Source organism: Ambystoma mexicanum, chromosome 10, assembly GCF_040938575.1.
Source record: "Ambystoma mexicanum isolate Mex_15411 chromosome 10, UKY_AmexF1_1, whole genome shotgun sequence".
In the NCBI taxonomy this organism is placed as follows: Eukaryota; Metazoa; Chordata; class Amphibia; order Caudata; family Ambystomatidae; genus Ambystoma; species Ambystoma mexicanum.
Genome location: NC_090932.1, coordinates 373,955,898 through 373,976,331, shown reverse-complemented (window position 1 = coordinate 373,976,331; position 20,434 = coordinate 373,955,898). Strand labels below are relative to the sequence as shown.

At 45.3% G+C, this 20,434-nt stretch overlaps 1 protein-coding gene across 1 annotated transcript in view; it reads left to right on the top strand.

The window, feature by feature from the left end:
* The window catches only part of PLPBP (pyridoxal phosphate binding protein), a 416,942-nt gene that overhangs the window by 295,437 nt on the left and 101,071 nt on the right, over positions 1-20,434 (top strand). Inside the window, exon 6 of the mRNA XM_069617960.1 lies at positions 1,105-1,247. Coding sequence (XP_069474061.1) covers positions 1,105-1,247 — 143 coding nt within the window. The remainder of the gene's footprint in view (positions 1-1,104; positions 1,248-20,434) is intronic.

Genomic DNA, 20,434 nt, shown 5'->3' with positions numbered 1-20,434 from the left:
ACATTGGGAGCAGGGACACAAACCCCCCCCCCACCCTCCAAAATAAAGGACCCTGCAGCCTCAGATCTGCCCCATGTTAGAGGGATAGAACTGGTGCTGCAGGAGGAGCGGCGGCCAGCGAACAGGTAAGTAGGGGGGACGTGGGGAGGTTTGGTGATCATGGATCTGTGTTTGACACAAGTACAAATTGAATTGTGGCAAAATCGGCTACGGTCAATTACACCGCGATTCAATATACTTTGGTCAAATAACAGATCCAATAAAAGCACTTGTAACTGATGTGTATGGACAGACCTTTACGTAACAGAATATACTGTTATACTTAAATTCTGTTGCCCCAACTTCAGAGAAGTGTGCGTAAGCTGCTCAACCACCACTACATTACATGATTCGAAATTGCTGGGACCTGGAAACTATTTAGCTCCTGGCCATAGATTAGGAGAGCGTGGTTGGCTTGACACCAACAGTTACAAGCAGCTACATTTGGCACCCAGGCCAACTGGTGCTTTGCAAACATACCTATGTGACATTCATTTTCTGTTTGGGGATGTGTATACATGAGCATTTAGACACATTAGGAATACATTTGAAACATAACTTCTTTCTATATAATTGACAAAGTTATTGTTTGCATCTTATATGGGAGTTATTTGTGGAATGTTATATAAGAGATCCTGGTTTCCAAGAGATATCGCCTGCTTCCTAAGTGATGCTGAATACCCACAAGCTGCTTTCAGCTCCTTAAAGTAAAATCCTTCTCGAACCCTGCATTAGGTGAGCTGCAGGACATCTGAAAAGGTTGGCTTTGTAGGGGACATGATTTGGGGGTCTTTAACATGAGCATCAGTAATCTTAAGTAGGAAATAGTGGGTGCTAGTTTAATCAAACCTGGGAATTGGACACAAGGTTTTGCTTAACGGGTTTAAAAGCCATGTAGCTATAACCCGTATACCATTCCACTGTAAGTCTCATTAGCTCCCAAATGATCAGACGCACGATGAGGTCAAATGGTAAATGTTGCACACTTTCATTTTTGGATGCTTATTTGGGTTGGGTCCCTATGTTGACCACTTTCTGTCTCTGAAATCCATTACTCTTCTTCAGGTAAGCACGGGCTCCCGCCAACAGAAACAGTGGCAACGGTGGATCATATCATTAAGAAGTGCCCATCTTTGGAAATGGTTGGGTTAATGACTATCGGAAGTTACGGCTACGACCTCAGCCAGGGACCAAACCCAGACTTCCAGGTAAGGTGAACCCAGTTATGTAGGTGAATGGAGGTGCTCTGAAATAGGGACAGGCATATTCTGAAGAGCTGTAAAGTGTGTTGGTGTTATTGCTCCTTTGGGCTTTTTGTGTGTAAATGAGGTGAAGGTTCCGGACATAATGTTTGAGTAAAGTCTTCTGTTTTATAAATTGAATAGTACCTCTAGAGGGTTGTCCAACTCCAGGCCCCCGAGGGCCGGATCCATGCCAGTTTACAGGATACCCTTCATTAATATTCATGATATTGATTTGCATATTAAATGTATGCACATTTTTGGGCCCTCCATTTTCATTGACCTGTTGAGTGTGGATTAAATATTCAAGTGCAGAATGTATTATTATTTTTTTATTTTATTTGTAAGTCTACCTCTAGCAGCAATCTGATTTACACTCAGATGACAGATTGTCCACCCTTGAGGATGGGGTAGCCCAAGCTTTTTTTATTTGTTTTTATTATATAAAATAATGCAGGTAATTCAGTTTCTGAAAGAGGGCAGTCTGCTAACCAGACTCTGCCCAACATTAATGCTCCATGACAAAATTATAGTGCACACATATGCTCTGTAGTGGCACAGGACAGGTTCAAAAGTCACGTGCATTCCTGACAGCATCTGGAAAAGTGTCATTAGGCAGAGGTGGCTTTTATAGCAGTCTCTGATTCAAATTACAATAATTATGTGACGCTAGTCAGCCTAGCGGCACAATCTATAAAAAAATAAACCATGCCGTCTTGCAGTACAGTGACTCAAATGATGGAACACTTGTACAGCCACAGCAATTTGATATTACACAAGTGTCAGCTCTGTTATCGGGGCTTCAGCTATGACCGAGTGTGAGGTGTATTAATCTCCTGGCCTTGATGTCTCAACTGCTGTGGGGGGCAATGGTCAAACTGCCTTGGCTCTACCTGCAGGACGGGCAACACCCACCTATAGAGCAAGGCACTCTCCCAAGGAGAACTACTGGGGAGGTTTGCTTCGAAGGCAGCACTCTCCTAAAAAAGCCACACTCACCTTGGTGCTGGCCATTGAAGGGCCCTTGAAGTCAGCAGGGGAAGGGGATGGAGGTAGAGTAGCCAAAGGAAAGCGGTAGGCTGAGCGAGTGACTCCACTATCTTGGTTTCTGCTAGTGCTCGCAACCGCCTGCTACCCTCCATATCTTGCATATGATGATCATGTCAGATGGCAAAAGCAATTGTTACAACAGCCTGGATTGGTCTGCTTACAGCAGACTTGCCTTGACCCAATGCTGTGAAATATTGCCTTTATAACCGATGCCCCTCTTTCTTGAATTAGCCTTTGGTCTCTGAAGACCAAAAAAGACTTCCTGGACCTGTGTTAGAGGACTTTTGGATAGGCCATTTCCCTGTCACATAGGTGAAGACAGAAGGCACCCATGGGGTCCAAGGAGGAGGCAGGCTTTCCTCCCAAACCATTGCCATGGAACAATGGGTGTGAGCTGCTGTGGACCAAGGCACCTCTGCTTGATGTGGCTCCGCAACCAGGATCCTTTTCACTGAAGGTGATGGATCGCATGTAGTTGCCAGCCAATTTTGGAGTGGAAGCATGTGAAGGGAAGCACTAGACTTGTCCTAGAGACGCTGGATCGCACCTCACAGAAGTCAAGAAGCAGCTTGCACCCTATTTCATCATCTCGAAGACTACTCCTGTGAGCCTACTCGAAGCAGTTTGAGCTACCACAGAACCAGCATAACTGCTTTTGGCACTCTACAGCTTGCTGCACTTCGATCCACCCGGACTCTGGCTTGAACCATTTCTGCAAACCACATTGATCAACCCAGCTTGACTCCTTGGAGGCAACTGATCACCTCGACCTATTGAAAGGCATTGGCTTGCGAGTCTCATTCATAGACTTCACTCAGCAGAAGCATCATCTTACTGCAGACTCAACTGCCCTTCTGAACCGTTGTAAGTCATTGACTCGATCATTGCGAGCACTGACTTGATCAACCAAGAGCCCGCACCTCGAACCAACCCAGTGTCAACTCGTAAGTGTTGGGGCATGACTGGAAATGTCTTTACATCAGCTTGACTGAAGCCAAACCACCTAGTAGCCCAGTTTGCCTTTGTTGAGCACCCAAAAACAAGAACTCGGGTATGTTGAAAGAGACCCTGTCCCACTGCTCCATTTTCAAAGACCATAGTGACATTTTAAGCCTCGCTGCTATACCTTGCAAAGACACAACCTGGAACAATTAACATTGCAGTGTATTGCCTGTTCACCCCTGCTTATCAATCTGGAGTGCCCTTTCACGTCAAAGATCTGCATTCTGTTTCTTTACACTGGGCATTTCTAGTGTTTTTTAATTAGTTTATTTGCATTGAAAGTTTCTATTTTCTAGAACCCTGATTGGAGATTTCTTTTCTTTTGGGTTCATTGTACTAGAGCTGTTTGTGTTGCTACTGTCATTAGCTCACAACCCTTCTGAAAATATATGTGGGGGGGATCTACCATGAACCTTATTGGAATACGGGTATAGGCGGGCACACAATGTACTTCTATAACTTTACTGAAGACTTGACCCGCCTCTTACTTGTCTCTGACCCCCACTTACCTGGGTCCAAAATAACCCCGGTGAGCCCTGTGACATGAGTATCAAAGGGCAGAAGGTTATGGTAGGATTTTCCGAAATACCCCTACGGAAAAAAACACTGGGTTACAATAACTGGCCCACAAAAGGAAAGGCAGAGAAGGGGGGATACTTTGCTTATACTTTGGTCTTTCCAGTAGCAGGTTTCTTTTGACCGTTTCATTGAAACAAGGGGAAATCACAAGAAACTATATGCAATTTAACCTAACCCTAAGCAGCTGCGTGTCTAAAGTAAAAAACCTTCACCAAAATAAAAATAGCCCTTCATACAGTTCACTGCATAAAAAAACTATATCTAAAAACATCTTACCCCTCAAGCTCCTTGCTGCTGCTCTGTCTTGGTGTGCTTACTGGTCTTGATGCTCTTGAGGTGGTTTTGGCAAGCAGTTTTGATTTGTAGGCAGCAGCGGCAATAGTGTGTGTGGGGGGGGGGCAAAAGTCTTGTATGTTTCTGGGCTGCTTAGTCTAGGAGCAGCCCAACAGGTAGCAGCAGCACTTTATTTTAAGTTGGGTGGGCTGCATATGTCAGATGCAGCCCAGTGTTGTCTACAGCGTTGAAATCACCCACAAAACATCTCCACCTGGGCCATGTCTGCCAGGTGTGGCTTAGGGAGTCCTAGTCTGCTGCTTGAAAAGGGGCAGCCCCTTTCAATTTAAATACAGCCCAAGAGGGCTGAAACATGCTCCCTTACTGTGGGGAGCGCCGGTACCTAATAATGCCCAGGGCCCGGCATTGGCTAGAAGCCACCTGGGGGCGGCCACTAAAGTTTTCAGGCACTCCCATGCTTGTCAGGCGAGTGCCAACCTAAATGCCCGGGCAGTCAGTGAGTGCACACAGAGCGGAGCGCCTGTCAACCTTCTGGATGGAGGGTTGAGTCCGTTGTTCCTGGCGCACCGCTTGCGTCGGTGCAACGTTTTTTTCTCCAGCATTGGATCTTTCATAGATTCAGATGCTTGAATATTCCCCGTCGTCAGACTGGGAATCCTCCATGATTTAAATAGTTATTAAAAAATTAAATATGTATGCATTATTTCCATAGAAATACAATGTAGATTCCCCTTATGGCCTATGAGCTATTCACTTGTGTAGTCCCTCCACCTCACTTTGGTCCTTATGGCCCTACCCAATGAGGTGGCAGGGTTTAAGCTCTGCCCCTGCAGCCATCTTCAGATTTTTCACTGCAGTCTAACAGACTGGAGGGAACCATCAGCTCTCTGAGCTTTTTGATTTTTCTTTGCTGTTAGCTTAATAATTTTTTCTCAAACAGCTTTACCTTGATCACCTGATCAAACTCTTCCTGTACAGTGTTTTTGGGCCCAGAAAACACCTGTTTTCACTCAAAATTTGTCGAGTGAATCCTCTTTACACCATGTCGGAGGAATCTACTACCAAGAAGCCATCCCTTTTCAGGGACTGTGTTAGATGCAAGACTTTTTCTTACAAAACTCTCCAGGACAGACATAGAAGAGTCCTTCTATATTTAGAATATAGAGGACACTCGTCTGATGAAGAATCAGCTAAGACAGCCCTTGTACTGTCTATGAAGCCTTCAGAGAGGCAAACTTCAAAAAGAAGGGCCTCTTCTGTGGAAAGAAGCTCCTCTCCCTTAAAAGCAAGAAAAATATGGAATTGTCATCTCTTATCTCCATTCGTAGGATCTGGAGACCAAAAGAAAAAGCACCCTGACGAGAAAACCTCTTCCATAGGTAAGGAGACATATTTTCAAAAATTCCAGGTTGGGGGCGAGGGGGCAGTTGTTATCGAAAACGCCGTCTACTAGCGGCACCGGCTACAGAGGCCCGTCGACGAGTAAACTTTCGACGAAACCCAAGACCTCAACACCGACTCTTCAAACCTTGTCGTCCACGACTAAGTTGTTGTCGAAATTGGCCACTTCCAAGCAATAGTCGATGAAAGAATCTCACCACTCATCAATGAAGCTGTGATTGACACGGCTGTTGACAAAGCAGAGTCGGGTTTCAGACAAATGGCCCATGGTCCAGTCTTGAGAAGGCAAGCCTGGATGAAGGCTACCAACTTTAGACCAGAGGTTCAGGCTCAGATCTTGGATATGCCCTTCGATGGGCAAGACCTTGTTGGTAAAAAGATTGACGACCATCTCAAGGGTATTAAAGCGTATACCGATACGGCACGTGCCATCAGTTGGTTTCCAGGCATTGTTTCGAGTACATAGTTTCGAATGCCAAAGTTTTTTTTTAAAATGCATCGAAAAAATTCATTTTTTTGTAGGTAAAGGTTTTTTTTTTTTTTACTATAATGGGTTTTAAGGGGTAAAAAAAGGGGTTGGGAGACCCCCCATTGAATTTCTTCGATGCATTTTTTTCGAAACATTTGCATTCGAAGCTATGGCATTCGATACAATCACTAGGAACCCCATCAGTTCCCTTAAGGACAAAGATCATTGATCCTTTCGGTCGTTTCGAGGTGCATCCTCAAAATATAGGGGTTGCCGCCGCCCCTCCTACAATTAAAAAACATAGAGTAACACCTTTCAAGACAGACACCATCAGTCATCAAACAGGTACACCCATAGGGGCAAGAGTGGCTCCAACCACACCAAGGCCCAGAGCAAGCAAAACTGACCATGTTCCTCCTCTCTCACCACGCACCCCGGTGGGCGGGGGAGTAAGCTGTTTTTATCAACGTTGGCTAAAAACATCAGACAAGTGGGTGCTACAGGTGGTCCGCGAAGGTCACACCATCGAATTCCTGGACCAACCTCCGTTCCTTGTCCCCGTTCCACGCAAAGTGCATCATCCGAAGCGGGTCATGCTGGAGGTTCACAAGCTACTCCTAAAAGCAGCTATAGAGCCGGTACCATACCGACAAAGGGGAAGAGGCTTCTGCTCCCAGTTCTTTCTGGTGAAGAAAATGAACGGTCAGTGGAGACTGATTCTGGATTTGAGAGCTCTCAACAAGTTTATCAAGCGCATCAAATTCAAGATGACGTCTCTTCAGAACCTTCTCCCTAGGCTCAACCAACACGACTGCCTGGCCACCCTTGACTTGGAGGACGCATATTTCCACATTCCCATTCATCCTGCCCACAGGCAATTCCTCAGGTTCGCCGTAGGGGAGTCACATTTGCAGTTCTGTGTCCTCTCGGCCTAAAATCAGCACCAAGCGTGTTTACCAAGTGCCTGGCACCGGTGGCAGCATACCTCAGAAGGTCGGGAACGGAAGGCTTACCATATTTAGACGATTGGCTAATAAGGGCCAGCTCACTCAGACTGGCGTGTGCCGCAGTGGAGAGAACAATAAAACTCTTGAAGGGGTTAGGGTTTTCGATAAAGAGAAATCCTGCCCCGTTCCCAACAAGACAGTGCTGTTTCTGGGGGCGGAAATCAACACCAGCATACCCAGAGTAAGACCGTCAGCGGACAGAATATCTGCACTAACTCATTGGACTTCATGGTTTCAAAGCAACGGGGCGACCACGGTCCACACCCTCAAATCTCTTCTGGGCATGATGTCCTCATGCATATTCATCATACCAAATTGCAGGCTGCACATGAGGGCAATCCAAGAGACCCTGGACCACCAATGGAAGCAGGCAATCGGCTCATGGGAAGATACCATACAACTACCAGTGGCCTTTCACAAAGCCCTTCGATGATGGAGCTTGCCACAGAACCTGCTATGGGGAATGCTTTTCCAGGCTCCAACGTCAACCCTTCGCCACATGACGGATGCTGGGGAGCGCACTTAGCAGATCTACAAACCAAAGGCACTTGGTCCACCCAAGAATCTCAGCTGCACATAAATGTGTGAGAACTCAGGGCAATTTGATGGGTGCTGAAAGCCTTCCTGTCGGTACTGGCAGGGCAGGCGGTGACCGTTCAAACAGACAACACAACCTGGATGCACTACATGAACAAACAAGAGGGAACAAGGTCGGAATTGCCATTGCAAGAGGCTCAAAAGCTATGGACCTGGGCTTTGCATCACAAGGTCCACATCAAGGCGCAACACCTACCGGGAGTGGACAATGTCCTGGCAAACAAGTGAAGCAGAGATTATTCAGCATCCCACGAATGGGAGCTGGACGAAGCAGAAACCCAGTGGATTTTCCACATGTGGGGATGTCCACAGATCAACCTTTTTCCCACCAAGGCCAACAAAAAATGCCAAAGGTTTGCCTCCAGGTATCCAAAACACCTCTCGATGGGGGACGCCTTCTCAGTGGACTGGACGGGAAAATTCCTTTATGCCTTCCCTCCTATCCCACTCATAGCGACAGTGCTACACAGACTGAAAGAATTGGCTTGCTCGATGATCCTGATAGCACCGGATTGGGCTCGCCAGGTTTGGTATCCAATCCTGCATCACCTGTCTCGATGCCCTCTTATTCGCCTCAAAGCTCATCGGAGCCTCTTAACGCACAAGGTCGTAAGGTGCTCCACCACGACCCAGCGAGCCTGTCACTGCATGCATGGTTCCCGAGCAGCGAAAATTTGTCGATCTGAATCTTCCTGCAGAATGCTGGGACGTAATCAAGGCCTCTAAGGCCCCTTCTACATGAACAACCTACATTCGGAAATGGACCCATTTTACCAAGTGGTGTGAAACACCTTCAGTGAACCCGCACTGTTTCCATCGAACAAATATTACCGTACTTGTTGCACCTAGCGAAAGCAGGACTTTCCCTTTCATCTATTAAGGTGCATTTGTCTGCCATATCAGCATACACGACTAACTCAGGTCAACAATCTGTACTCGCCAAACCGGCAATCAAAAGGATTGCTGTGTACTTTCCCGCCAACTCCTACACCAGTTCCTACATGGAGCCTGAACACGGTTCTAGCAGCGCTTATGGAGCCACCATACGAACCAATTCACAGGTGTGACTTAAAGTTTTTATCCTGGAAAGCAGCTTTCTTAGTAGCTATCATGGGTCTCCCTACATATTATCCCCACCAAAAATATTGCCGTACATATGGTCGTCTGTCTGGCCATAGGCAATATTTTTGGGGGGGAATATTTGTGGGAGCGAGGGTGTCCCCCGTACATTTAAAAATGATGGGTTGCAGGGGTGACCCCCGCAGGGTCCACGGCTCAATATTGCCGCAAAAATATGGCGATATATTTGCGGGGATAGTAACACATGGAACCCTATCACATCAGCCAGGAGGATTAGCGAGCTGCAAGCCCTGTCTTCAGAGCCTCCTTTCACCTTGTTTCTTAGAGACCGTGTCATACTAAGGACGCACCCGAAATTTTTACCCAAGGTACTGTCAGAAATGACGCTCACTGAGCGCATCGTACTTACTACCTTTTTCATGTATCACTCTTCTGATGCAGAGAGTTTCTTACACACACTCGATGTTGCAAGGATCCTAAAGTTCTACATCCAGAGAACTAAAAAATTCTGCTCCTCGACTAGACTTCATCACATTCGCTGTTATTTTCTTTGCAATCCTTGGTTGCTTTTCAGTCCATTCTGCCATTCTACCTATGCAAAATCTTTCTAGAGCACATAAAGGCTTCTCCTGCTTGGAAGAAATCTGCTTTCGGATGAACGAATGTCTTCCTGACACCTACATCAACACCCTTGTGTATGTGCCTGCGAAAGTAGATTAATGCTGTCCATCCAGATTGGATCTTTGCCAAAACTTTGAATGATACAAGGGTGGAGATTTGAGGGCTGAAGTAGATCACATTCCAGTTATTGTATCTGTGTGTGCACCCTTAACCATTTGCCATAATTTACGTGGAACTTTGTGCAAGTAACTGGAAAAGTCATTGCTGAGAAGCAATGCCTTTTGAGGCTATGGAGGTGAGCCCACTAAGCAACACCCTCCCTAGAGGTCTGGGCAAGTGGGACCTCACTGGGAGTGACTCTCCTCATGGGGACTACCATTCCGATAAGGAACTTCAGTCCGGAATACATTGTCTGCTTACGTGTGAGTTGGAAAGAATGTTACTTCTGTTTTGATGCCACCAAACAGTGACATTTCTTCTATATCTTTGCCTCCAGGTGATGCTGGATTTCGCCTGAACTCTACAGTCAAAAACAGCAAGGCCCCCCTTTTATTTTTGATACTATTTTGGATTCATTGAATAGTGACATGTCTACCAACTCTTTGGCTCCAGGTAATGATGTTTTTTGTCTGAGCACCACAGTCCCAGAAGAATGACGCACCCCTTTTGATCATGATGACGTACATAAGCGCAAGAGGAACTGTAAATGGGGGAATCTCCGGAATCCAAAGAAATGATTGACTGTGAAATAACTAATGGGAGAAATTACTGAATTGCTTTACCAAAACATTTGCGTTTTTGGGAACATTTTTGTTCAATATGGGCGTGGTGAGGGTTAAGGGTAATAGTTAAGGTAAGGGGGAGAGGCAGGGTGGTGGGAGTCTCTCTGTGCATTAAGTAAAACAAAAAAATTGGTAATTTCTCCCATTTGTTTTTTTCTCAGTAATCCAAATCTCCTGTATAGGGAGGAGACTGAATCGAATGTAGATACGAACCTCTGTGGAGAAGACCTCCTGGAGAGGCCTAGCTACGCTAGATGGCAGAGCCGGCGGTGGTGTAGAGCGAGCGTCACCCAAGGTGAATGCTAGAAGGTTGGCGTACCATCTGACTGAGAAGTGAAGGTCAGAGGAAGAGGTGGAGACGGGGAAGTAACCATTTCCTCTGGTGGCGCTTCCACTGGAAAGTTGTGGTGTGCCTGGGGCCCAGCAACCAACACTGAGACCAGATTTCCGTGGAGCGCCCAAATCCCCCAGCTCCATGTCCGAAGGACATTGGCTGCCGAGAGAAGGAACACCAGGGAAACAAAGAAACAAACGCATTCAGAGAGTCTACCGCCTGAAGGTATCCATATTGTGAATCAAGGCTGGAGAAGCCAAAAAAGTTTCGGGAACCTGAGGAACGCGAGAGGTTAAGCGCCCTGTGTGAATCAGAACAAGAGAAGTTCCAACGCTTTGCACCAAGGCTAGAACGCCTACAAGGATACGGGAGCCTGAGAAACCTGAATGGGCAAGTGCCCTTGTAAATTGGAACAAAAAAGATACAAAAACTTTGAATAAAGGTTGGGAAAGCCGACAAGGTTACGGGACCCTGAGAAACCCAAAGGGGGCAATCATCCTGTCTGAAACTGCTTGATATTGATACGAAGACTTTGCATCGAGGCTGGGAGAACCAGCAAGGTTATGGGAACCTGAGAAACCTGTGTGGGCCAGCACCCTACGTAAAGTACATGAAATGAGAGGAAACACGTCTGACAGAGAGCCAGAGGACTTCGGGGGAATCCCAGAGCCACAGAATTGGTATCAAGAGACTTGTATCCAGAAGAAACATAGAAAAAATCTTTTGTTTTTAACATTGACATAAAAGATGTGAACTGTGGGAAGATATTGAACTATTGGTTTTGGGCCAGACAGGAGCCACAGACGGGAGGCTATTGCTCCTGCCTCAATTTATCTTTTTTTTTTTTTCTATAATGGCAGGGCCAGTTAGTTTTAGAATTCAGACTAAGAACTTTTGCCTTTGGACTTTGACGTGCAGCCTTCGTTTTAGTTTTGATAAGTACACAGAAGGCTAGTGTGCACACTTGCTGGACAAATATTTCTTGCCCTCACCAAGGTCCAGGAAGTGGTGCTTTCATGTTCTGGCAAATGAGCAAACCACTAACAGCAGATAGCTGCCTGTTTTAACTGCACACCGGTAGATGTGAGCGTTGACTTGACACCTTTTGTTATAACTGATAAGGATTCAAGAACAGGAAATTGGCAGACATTAACAGGAGCATTGTGCACGTCCTCATGGTTAAGAAGTAACAAGTGAGAGTAATGTCTCTTCACAGCAGATAGCCAAGGATCATAGAGTACAGTGGAGGCAATCACTGAATGAGTAAAAAGCTCTCAATGAGAGGTGCAAAAACCCACCTAATGGAGTTGTATATAGGAGACATAACTCAGGGAGCACAGTGACGCGCTCAGCTCTAGGGTTTACTCTTCCAGATAGCGGACTTGACGCACGCACACCGACAGGGAAACCATGTTCCTTCATACATATAAGGCCCAAGCAAAAGGGAAAGAGACACAAACAGCAGCAGACTCGCCTGTGCATCGAGGCCTAAGGGGCTTTGGAGGAGTGCAGAGCCGAGGAGTCCTTCGCAGAGCAGCAGCAGGAAAGATAGCGGGGCCCAGCTAAGAAGAAATCGCAAACCCCAGAATACGCTGTTTCATTTGAAGCACATTCTGCTCTAAACGCGATTGAAGGGTGGGGGCTTGGCGAGTGCATTTAGACTGATGGCCTGTAGTATAGTGTAGCACAGCTTCATGAAACATAAAGGTTACACGTGATGTTAAACTAAAACCACCGCTTGTTCTATTATTTTTCTATTCAAACATGCTCTTTGCCTACATGGCAATCTTGTTCGTAGGTGTGATATTCTGTTATATCTGCATGTGCTTTAGCTTGTTTAATTAAAATAAGACAAGAAGCCCTCAGAAGGTAGGGGCTCATATTAAATACATTAACATGTTAACTCTGTGTCAAGTGTATAATTCAGAGTAATTTGTCAGAGTGGTACCTCTGAGTCCAAGAACTTAACAATTCCTGGCTGTATACGTTTAATTATGTTGGTAAGCACACAATGCTAGGCAGGCCTGTCTTTTAGCGCTGAGACGCAGCCTAGGGTGAATGTCAACATGAAATGACTGATGATCAAGGGTCTATTTTCACAGATATGAGGCTCATGGTCACGCCTAACTCGTAGGCAATCAAGTCAGATGGATCCACTCATCCTGGCCAAACAAGTATGAGAGGCAGCACTTGCTATCTTTGGCACTGTGCCGAAGCTCAGTACCACAGTAAACTTTGTCACCAGCACAGGGGAAGTTTAAAGGCTTCCTTAACAAACCTACGTCATGGTGTCTCATTATGGTGTAATCATGGAAAAGTAAAATATATGTGGTTAAAAAAATAGTATATTTCAGACCCCGAAATATTCAAATGATTCATAAATTTGAATTTGGAAAAATTAGCAGTGTTGAGTTGTAGCCCCATGAGCAGTTAATTGTTCCAGGATGGAAGGCCTCTGAAAGTGGTTCGCTTCTGGTTTCCAAAGCAGTTCATCTCTGTAATTTAGTTCTGCCTACAAATTATTGAAGCAAGCATTAAAAATCAGAATTGGCACCATACCAATTTCTGGGCCCATAGATTAGATCTACAGTCATGGCCTACCCATTAACTTTGCTGCTTGCTCTCTTGCCCAGGCAGTCGGGTCTTGTGGGATCAGCTTTGTCCTCCATGTTCTGCCCCGATCTGCATATGAAGTGATCTCGCTTCTGAGAGGTGGGACTAAGGCTGTCTTGGACAGCTGGTTTGTACACGATTATGACCTCCCTTTCAGCATATTCATACTTCCAGTCTCTTCAGGAGGAAACGGTTTGGTTTATGTATTTTACATTTAAGGCAATTTTACGTTAGCTGTACACATTTAATCTGGGGCCATGGCTCAGAAGCGTTTCCATTTCCCATTAACAACCATTGACTCTACCTAGTGTGTACACAAGCAACTTCAGATTAGGACATGTACAATCCCAAATTTGCACTGCTGCCTAAACAAATCTGCTTCGTATGACTTCTCGTGTCTGATTGAGCATTTTCTCTTTGCATGAAATCCATTTGCAATATGGTGGATTTTTCAGTTTGTGTAACATGGATGTTTACAAATTATTGAAACGGCCATTTTACTATTTTCAAAGTTGTGTTATGTATGAGAATGCAAATATGTTTATATTATTGTACAAAGAAACCTTTAAAAATGCACTTCGCATAAAATGTCATGTTCTTGTTGGTTTCACAATAAAGCACGACAATAACAGATAAGTTGCTGTGCTTCTGCACTTCCAGTACGAAAATACCTCTCGTTCATCACCCAGGTGTTGAGAAGACACCATTTCCCAATCACTGTTGCCAGTTCCCCAACCCCAACCTCTACCAAAGATGACAAAAGGAGAGTGGGGAGAGCAGCAAGTATTTAGGACATGCTGTGGAGGATCAAAAAGCCTTCTTCCCATGCCCACCTCTTGCTACCTTCACCAGGGAACCGGGCCTTCCTCTAAAACCTAGTGTTTGGTGGAGTCCTGCTTCACTACCTGGTCGCGGCTATTAACGCTCTGGCATCTCTTTAATACAGTGAAGGGCAGGATGGTGCGGGTGGGGGCATAGACTCCCACAGTGCCATCCCCCACGTTGCTGCTACTCCTGATCTCTTCGTGCAGCAAATGGGGGCTCCCCAAATGTATCCCTGACTCCCATTCTAATAATCTACCCATATTGAGGCAGATTTTCTAATTTACAAAAAAAATAACATTTTGTACCAATGAGTAAATGGCACAGCATATAAGTCTAAAGCAGAGTCAAGCTGCAACAATACTATTACAGGTAATTCAAGTATCAATTAATTTTCTGCAAATGACAGAAACATGTACAATGTTTAAGGAAGTTATTAGGGATTCCATAGATCCATGTTTGATTGGTAACAACCCTGCATGATTGGTAGATTGCTCCAGACAGTAGCTCACACATAGAGCGCAGTCTGTACATGGATTTATCCAGTCTGGTGTGGTGGTTGTGGCAGTGAGGGTGTGTGCCTGTGACAGTCTTCTGCAGTTTTGCATCATTGTGTATTCAGCCTTGACTGTGGTCTCTTTATCGACTATATATTGTGCTGGTAATAAGTCTGGGGTAAAATCTTTGTAAAGTCTCAGGTGTGAGCTTACTGTCATTTTGCATTGCCCTTAGCTGTGTTGTAAGCTGTAGATGTAGTAATTTGTCGTCCTGCGTGTGGGAAAGGACTGTTTTGTAGCAATGGTTGAAGCTAGTGTTGGATATTTCCCCTACGAGTTTTCTTCTTAGCGAGTTGTGCAGTCATGGGTTTCTCCTTCCCATACAGTATGTAGTTGGGTGGAGGGGGGGTCAGGGGGTGTACTAGGAGGGTAAATACTGTCTGCGATTATAAAGTCTGTAGGGGTTTGTAAGTGCCCCAGGCATGGAGGGTGCAATTGTGGCTAGGCTATGCTACTACCATTGGGTTTGTGTGAACTGTTTCATGGATACCTTGAAACAGTTGACACTACCTGGGAGCCGTTTTGTGAATGGTAGGATGTGGAGATTTGTATGCGAGTTAGATGGACCTATTTATTGGGGAGTTATATGTTCTAGTCCCTGATTTCAGAAAATGATTGATTCCGAGTGAGGCAACATGCTGCCCTGAAAACGCGCTATGCTCGGTGGCAAGGGAAGCAGAAGTGAAGTTCTCGCATTTCAGGAGCCATTCGTTTACCACGTTTAATGGTGCCAATCAGTTTTTATAGTCTCCAATTTTTACATTGTTTATTCAGGCACAGTTTTAACAGTCTGTACTCATTATATACAGTATTGACTTGTTGACTATAAATACATGACATTAAAGTATAGATCTGTGACGTTTAGTCCTTGTGTTGTAATTGGAAGATTTATGAGGGTTAGCCTTTGTTTTGAACCTTGAAGAATTGAGGGTTCGCCCAGGTATTGCACTTTGAACATTTGTGAAGACCAGCCTACCTATTGCTCCTAGACAATACTTGATGCTTAGATTTGCAAAGGCTAGCCTATGTATCTAACTTATTTAATTGTGAACTTTAGCTTACGTATTGCTCTCTGGAAGAATCGTCAAGGTTAGCCTTTGTGATTAACTTAGTCGATTTTTCGAACATAGCCACTTTATGACAGCTATATTCTGCAATCACCTAGCTAATATATTAGCAGGCTGTAGTTGATATATTGAATCTAGGTGGATGCAGAATGCAACCACTTGACTAACTCTGACAGTAGAAATCAGCCAGCGTATAATTCCCAGGTAATTTGTGGAAGTTAGTCATTGTATTGAATCTATCTGAATGTAGAATTGCATTGAATCTAGGTGAATGCTCGATGTAGCCCAGTGTATTGAATCTAGGCGAGCGTTGAACGCAGCCATTATGTGGAATATAGGTGCTCCCAGAATGTAGCCTTCCTATGTTCAATTAACGTGCTTTAGAATGTAGCCACTAAAATTACCCTAGATGGAGTATGCCGAATGTATGGAATCTATGCATTTATTAGAGGTTATCCAATGTACCTAAACCTCTTGCGATCCATGCTTATGGAACTTTAGCCTCTAGGTATGGCCGCCATCCTGCACGCATCAGCTTTCATACACAACTTGAATGATAATTTGCACAACACTTCTGCCATAATAATGCTGCTACCTTTCATGACAAAAATTCAAACTGTAGCTACACACATAATGCTTGCATACCCTCTTCTAGACCACATCTCTAAACGTCCTCTCTCCACCCATTTGCATGCCAACTAGACATGGGTGGCTAGCAGGGACTTGGCCACCCCTGCATATTCTCGCATTTGCTATAATGCACACACGCATATATTAGCACCTCCTTGAATTTTGCTTTTGCATACCTTGTACTTCGCTCCCCCCAAGGGTGTTCAACCTACTGCATGTTGTGACCATTCAAATGGTGAAAGGCGATTTACAAATGACGCATTACTTGATATTAGATGACATCTCTATATTGACCCACACTAAAACGTAACATAAAAATATCAGTCCTATAATTGAGCTAATTATCGTCTCTCTCAGATTAAGCACACAGCGCAAGTAATTGAGGAGTGTCCATGTTGCTAGTGGTGTGTTGGCTATTCATATGAAAGACAGAGCCGCTCTACATTGCCTAAAAGGCATTTTTTGTACAGAAGCCTTTTTTTCTCCAAATGTGAGTGAAGTCTGGGCAAAAAATAAAAGAAAATACATCATGTCTTCCCATTCCCCATTACATAATACACAACTTAAATCATTCATTATGCCTGTGCTAGCTGGAGACCATATTCCAGTAATGGCCCTGAGCAGTAATAATTTGAACCTTCATCCGTGCTTAAATTTAGTCCACAGTAAGTAGTCTGAAATTGTAATAGTGGTCAGGTTGATGTGTACGATTGCGAACCTTACCTAATTCCATCTGTTCATGATCCAGGACCAACAATAAATCGAGATTCTGTTTGGCTATCTTGCCATTAGCCAAAGAAATATCAGAGGGACTATTAAAACAATTAACTGCATTAGCAAGGACCAGATGCTTCTTTACAAAAAAAAAAACATAGGCGTTGCACTCTACAAGGTGTTAGAAATTGTTGAGTGATATGATATGGCATTTGTAACGCGCCTATACACAAGTGTTTCAAGGCGCGACGAGGCAGGGAGGGGAACAAGGGGAAGACAGACAACGATCCTACTAGGCCAGGTGTCATTCAGACCGCGCAAGTGAGAATAACACAGACCCAAATGCGCAGCATTGTCGACACCTGAACCAACTGAGAACCATGAAGTACAACAGCCATTAGGGACTGATCTTTATCCAGTATTTAGTTAAGCTATTGTGGTCCTATTGGTATTTAGTTTCTCTAGCATGCTCCTGCCATGGCTGCTCGATATTTTATTTATTTTTTATTTATTTGTATTTGTAAAGCGCACTACAGCCCACGGGCATTGAGGCGCTAAGAACTTGGAAGAACGAGGGCTTACTTTAAAGCGTTACAGTGAAGCCGCCCAAGGACATGCATAGCTGCGGTACATGATTACACAGATGGATACTTGGCCACCCAAAGAGGGACTACAGGCACCGGCAAGTTACACAAACAGGCTGGTTTTGATGGCTTTGCGAAAGGTAGCATGGGAGTCAATTTGCCTGATGTGGAGTGGAAGGTCGTCCCAGGTGGTGGCAGCCACGGCAGGGAAGCTAGAACCATCAGCGCGCACTCTGCGTGTTCTGGGTACGGTTAAAGTGTTGGAGTATGCGGATCTGGAAGGTCTGGAAGCAGCAGGTTTGGAGAACCTATTGGCAAGTTAAGGGGGGGCTAAGTCGTGGAGGCACTTGTGGGTCAGGGCAAGAGTTTTAAAGATAATTTTTTCTTTAACGGGTAGCCAGTGGACCGGTCTTCTGAGCCCAGATATGTGGTCCCTGCGAGATACGCCAGTGGCTGCCCAGAGGGCGTTGTTTTGGACCAGCTGGAGTTTAGCAAGATTTTTGCTGAAAGTACCTATGAGAAGGGCATTGCAGTAGTCCAATCTTGAGCCTATTATTGCTTTGGCAATGGTGAGGCAATTTTGTTGGGACAAGAAAGGTCTTGCTGCGATAAGGAGTTTGGAATGATAGGCTGAGATTGATGCAATGGCATTGACCTGGCTGGTGATGGTAAGGTTGGGATCAAGGTAGACACCAAGGGTCTTGACTGCTGGAGAGACAGTAATGGGGATGTTGTCTATGATGAATGAGCTGTATTGCTTGTCCAGCTTGCCCAGGGTGGAGGGGGATCCGATCAGCAGAAGTTTGGTTTTCTCGCTGTTGAGACATAGCCAGTTTTCCACCATCCATGATTGGATCGTTGAGTAAATGGTGTCGAGGTTGTTCAGGTCAGACATGTAATTGCTCGAGAGGATGATAATCACTTGGGTGTCATCAGCATAATTCGTGTATGAGATCCCCAGTTCGTCCAGTATTTTGAACAGGGGCCTCGTGAAGAGGTTGTAGAGGGTAGGTGCGATGCACGACTCTTGTGGAACCCCACATTGGATGATGCTTGGCTCGGCTGATGCGAGGTCGGAGAAGACCTTCATTGCTCTTCCATGCAGGAAGGAGGTGAAATCCATTTACAAGCACTGGGGAGAAATTGGCTGCAGTGGAGAGATGGTGGCAGAGGGTCTTATGGTCCACCAAATCAAAGGCAGCAGAGAAGTCCAGAAGTAGTAGTAGTGCAGGTTTGCCAGCATCTCTTATGTCATCCATCTGGTTTTTAAGATCAAGGAGGGCGGTTTCGGTACCATGCCTCGGCCGGAACCCTGATTGCCGGAGACCCAGAAGGTGGTTGTCCTCCAACAATTTTTGTACGTAGGCTGCCTTGTCAAGTAATTTTAGAAGAAATGGGACAGTGGTGATGGGCCTGTAGTTGCCCAGGATCAGAGGGTCCAGGGAAGGCTTTTTTAGGAGAGGGCAAACCCAGGCTTCCTTGAGTCCAGTGGGGGACATGGCCGGATTAGAAAGAGGCGTTAATAAAGGCAGTGATAAGGGTGGCAAGGGAAGGGGCCACAGTCCTTGATGACCTGAGCTGGGCAGGCGTCCCCTTTGCAATTGGGGGATTTAATGGAATTAATGAGGGCGGTGACTTCTGTTATAGTCATGTCTTTGAATTCAAAGATGGGGGAAGGCTTGGTGTTGGTGGCAGGAGATGAACAGTGATGGCTCTTTGCTACCAGGTTAGATATGGTCTGTTGGTGAGCAAGGATCTTCCCCTGTAGTGTGTCAAGCTTTGTCAGCATGGCAGATTGATTAGAGTTGCACCAGGCTGCGTCTTTTAAGAGGGTGGGGGGAGGAGAGGCAGGAGTCTCTAGTTCTCTGAAAATGGAGAAGATTTCTTTGGTGCCGGATTTGGCATTTTGTTATTCTGGAGTTAAATGAGGAGGCTTTAGCCTTGATGATGGTGGTTTTATATTCATTGGACATTGACTTGAAGGCAGCTTTGGTGGTGTCATTGGGGTTGTTTTTCCAGGTATTTAGTGCCACCCTTCTTTTGGATCTTAGAAGATATAGATCTTGGGTATACCAGGCTTTGGCATGTTTACCTTTTTTAGGTTTTTTAAGAGCGAGGGGAGCTACAGCGTCAATTGCCATCGTGATGGTGGCTTTGAAGGTATTGGCAAGTATCTCCGGGTCATTGGAAAAGGGGGGCAGCAATGCAGGAACCGGAGGTGTTGGGTGAAGTTCTCCTTTGTGAGCTGGCGAGAGCTCCTGGTTAATGCAGCAGGGAGAGGGACAGTCGGTTTAAGGGGTCCAATAGAGGTGGAGATGTCAAATCGGATGCATAGGTGGCCGGATCATGGAACCAACGTGATCTCTTTAACAAGGACGGTGCAGAAACCCAGTCTAGCGTACAGCCTTTAGAGTGGATGGGCTCTGCAATGGTTTGTGAGAACCCAAGGGTGTCGAGTGCTTTACTGAGGGCAGAGGCGTGGGAGTCATTGGGGTCATTAAGCCCCAAGTTGAGGTCACCTAGGAGTAGGACTTTTGAGGATTTCTTTAGGTTGTCTGAGTGAATGAGGCAGGGCATCTTGAAAATCAGTGGCAGGGCCAGGGGGGAGGTATACCACGTGGAAGGCCATTGTGCAATTAGGAGAGAGCTTTAGCTTGAGCCGAAGGTAGTCCGCATGATGGCCAAGGTCCCCTTTGACCTATGATTGAACTTGTACTATATTGAACTTGAGTACCCAGTTCGTGATATGCAAAATGGTGATCTACAGTCATCGCTATTTGTGTAGTTCTTGGAACCTCTTTAGAGCTACTTAAATGTTGTCTCCCATATAGACGAAACATCAGGAGATTGCCATGACAGAATATGTAGTTTGGACTTGCACCACGGATTAGAGTTGCTACTTGCTTCTTTATGATTTGCTATGGAATTATGTGAATAGTTTACATTTATTT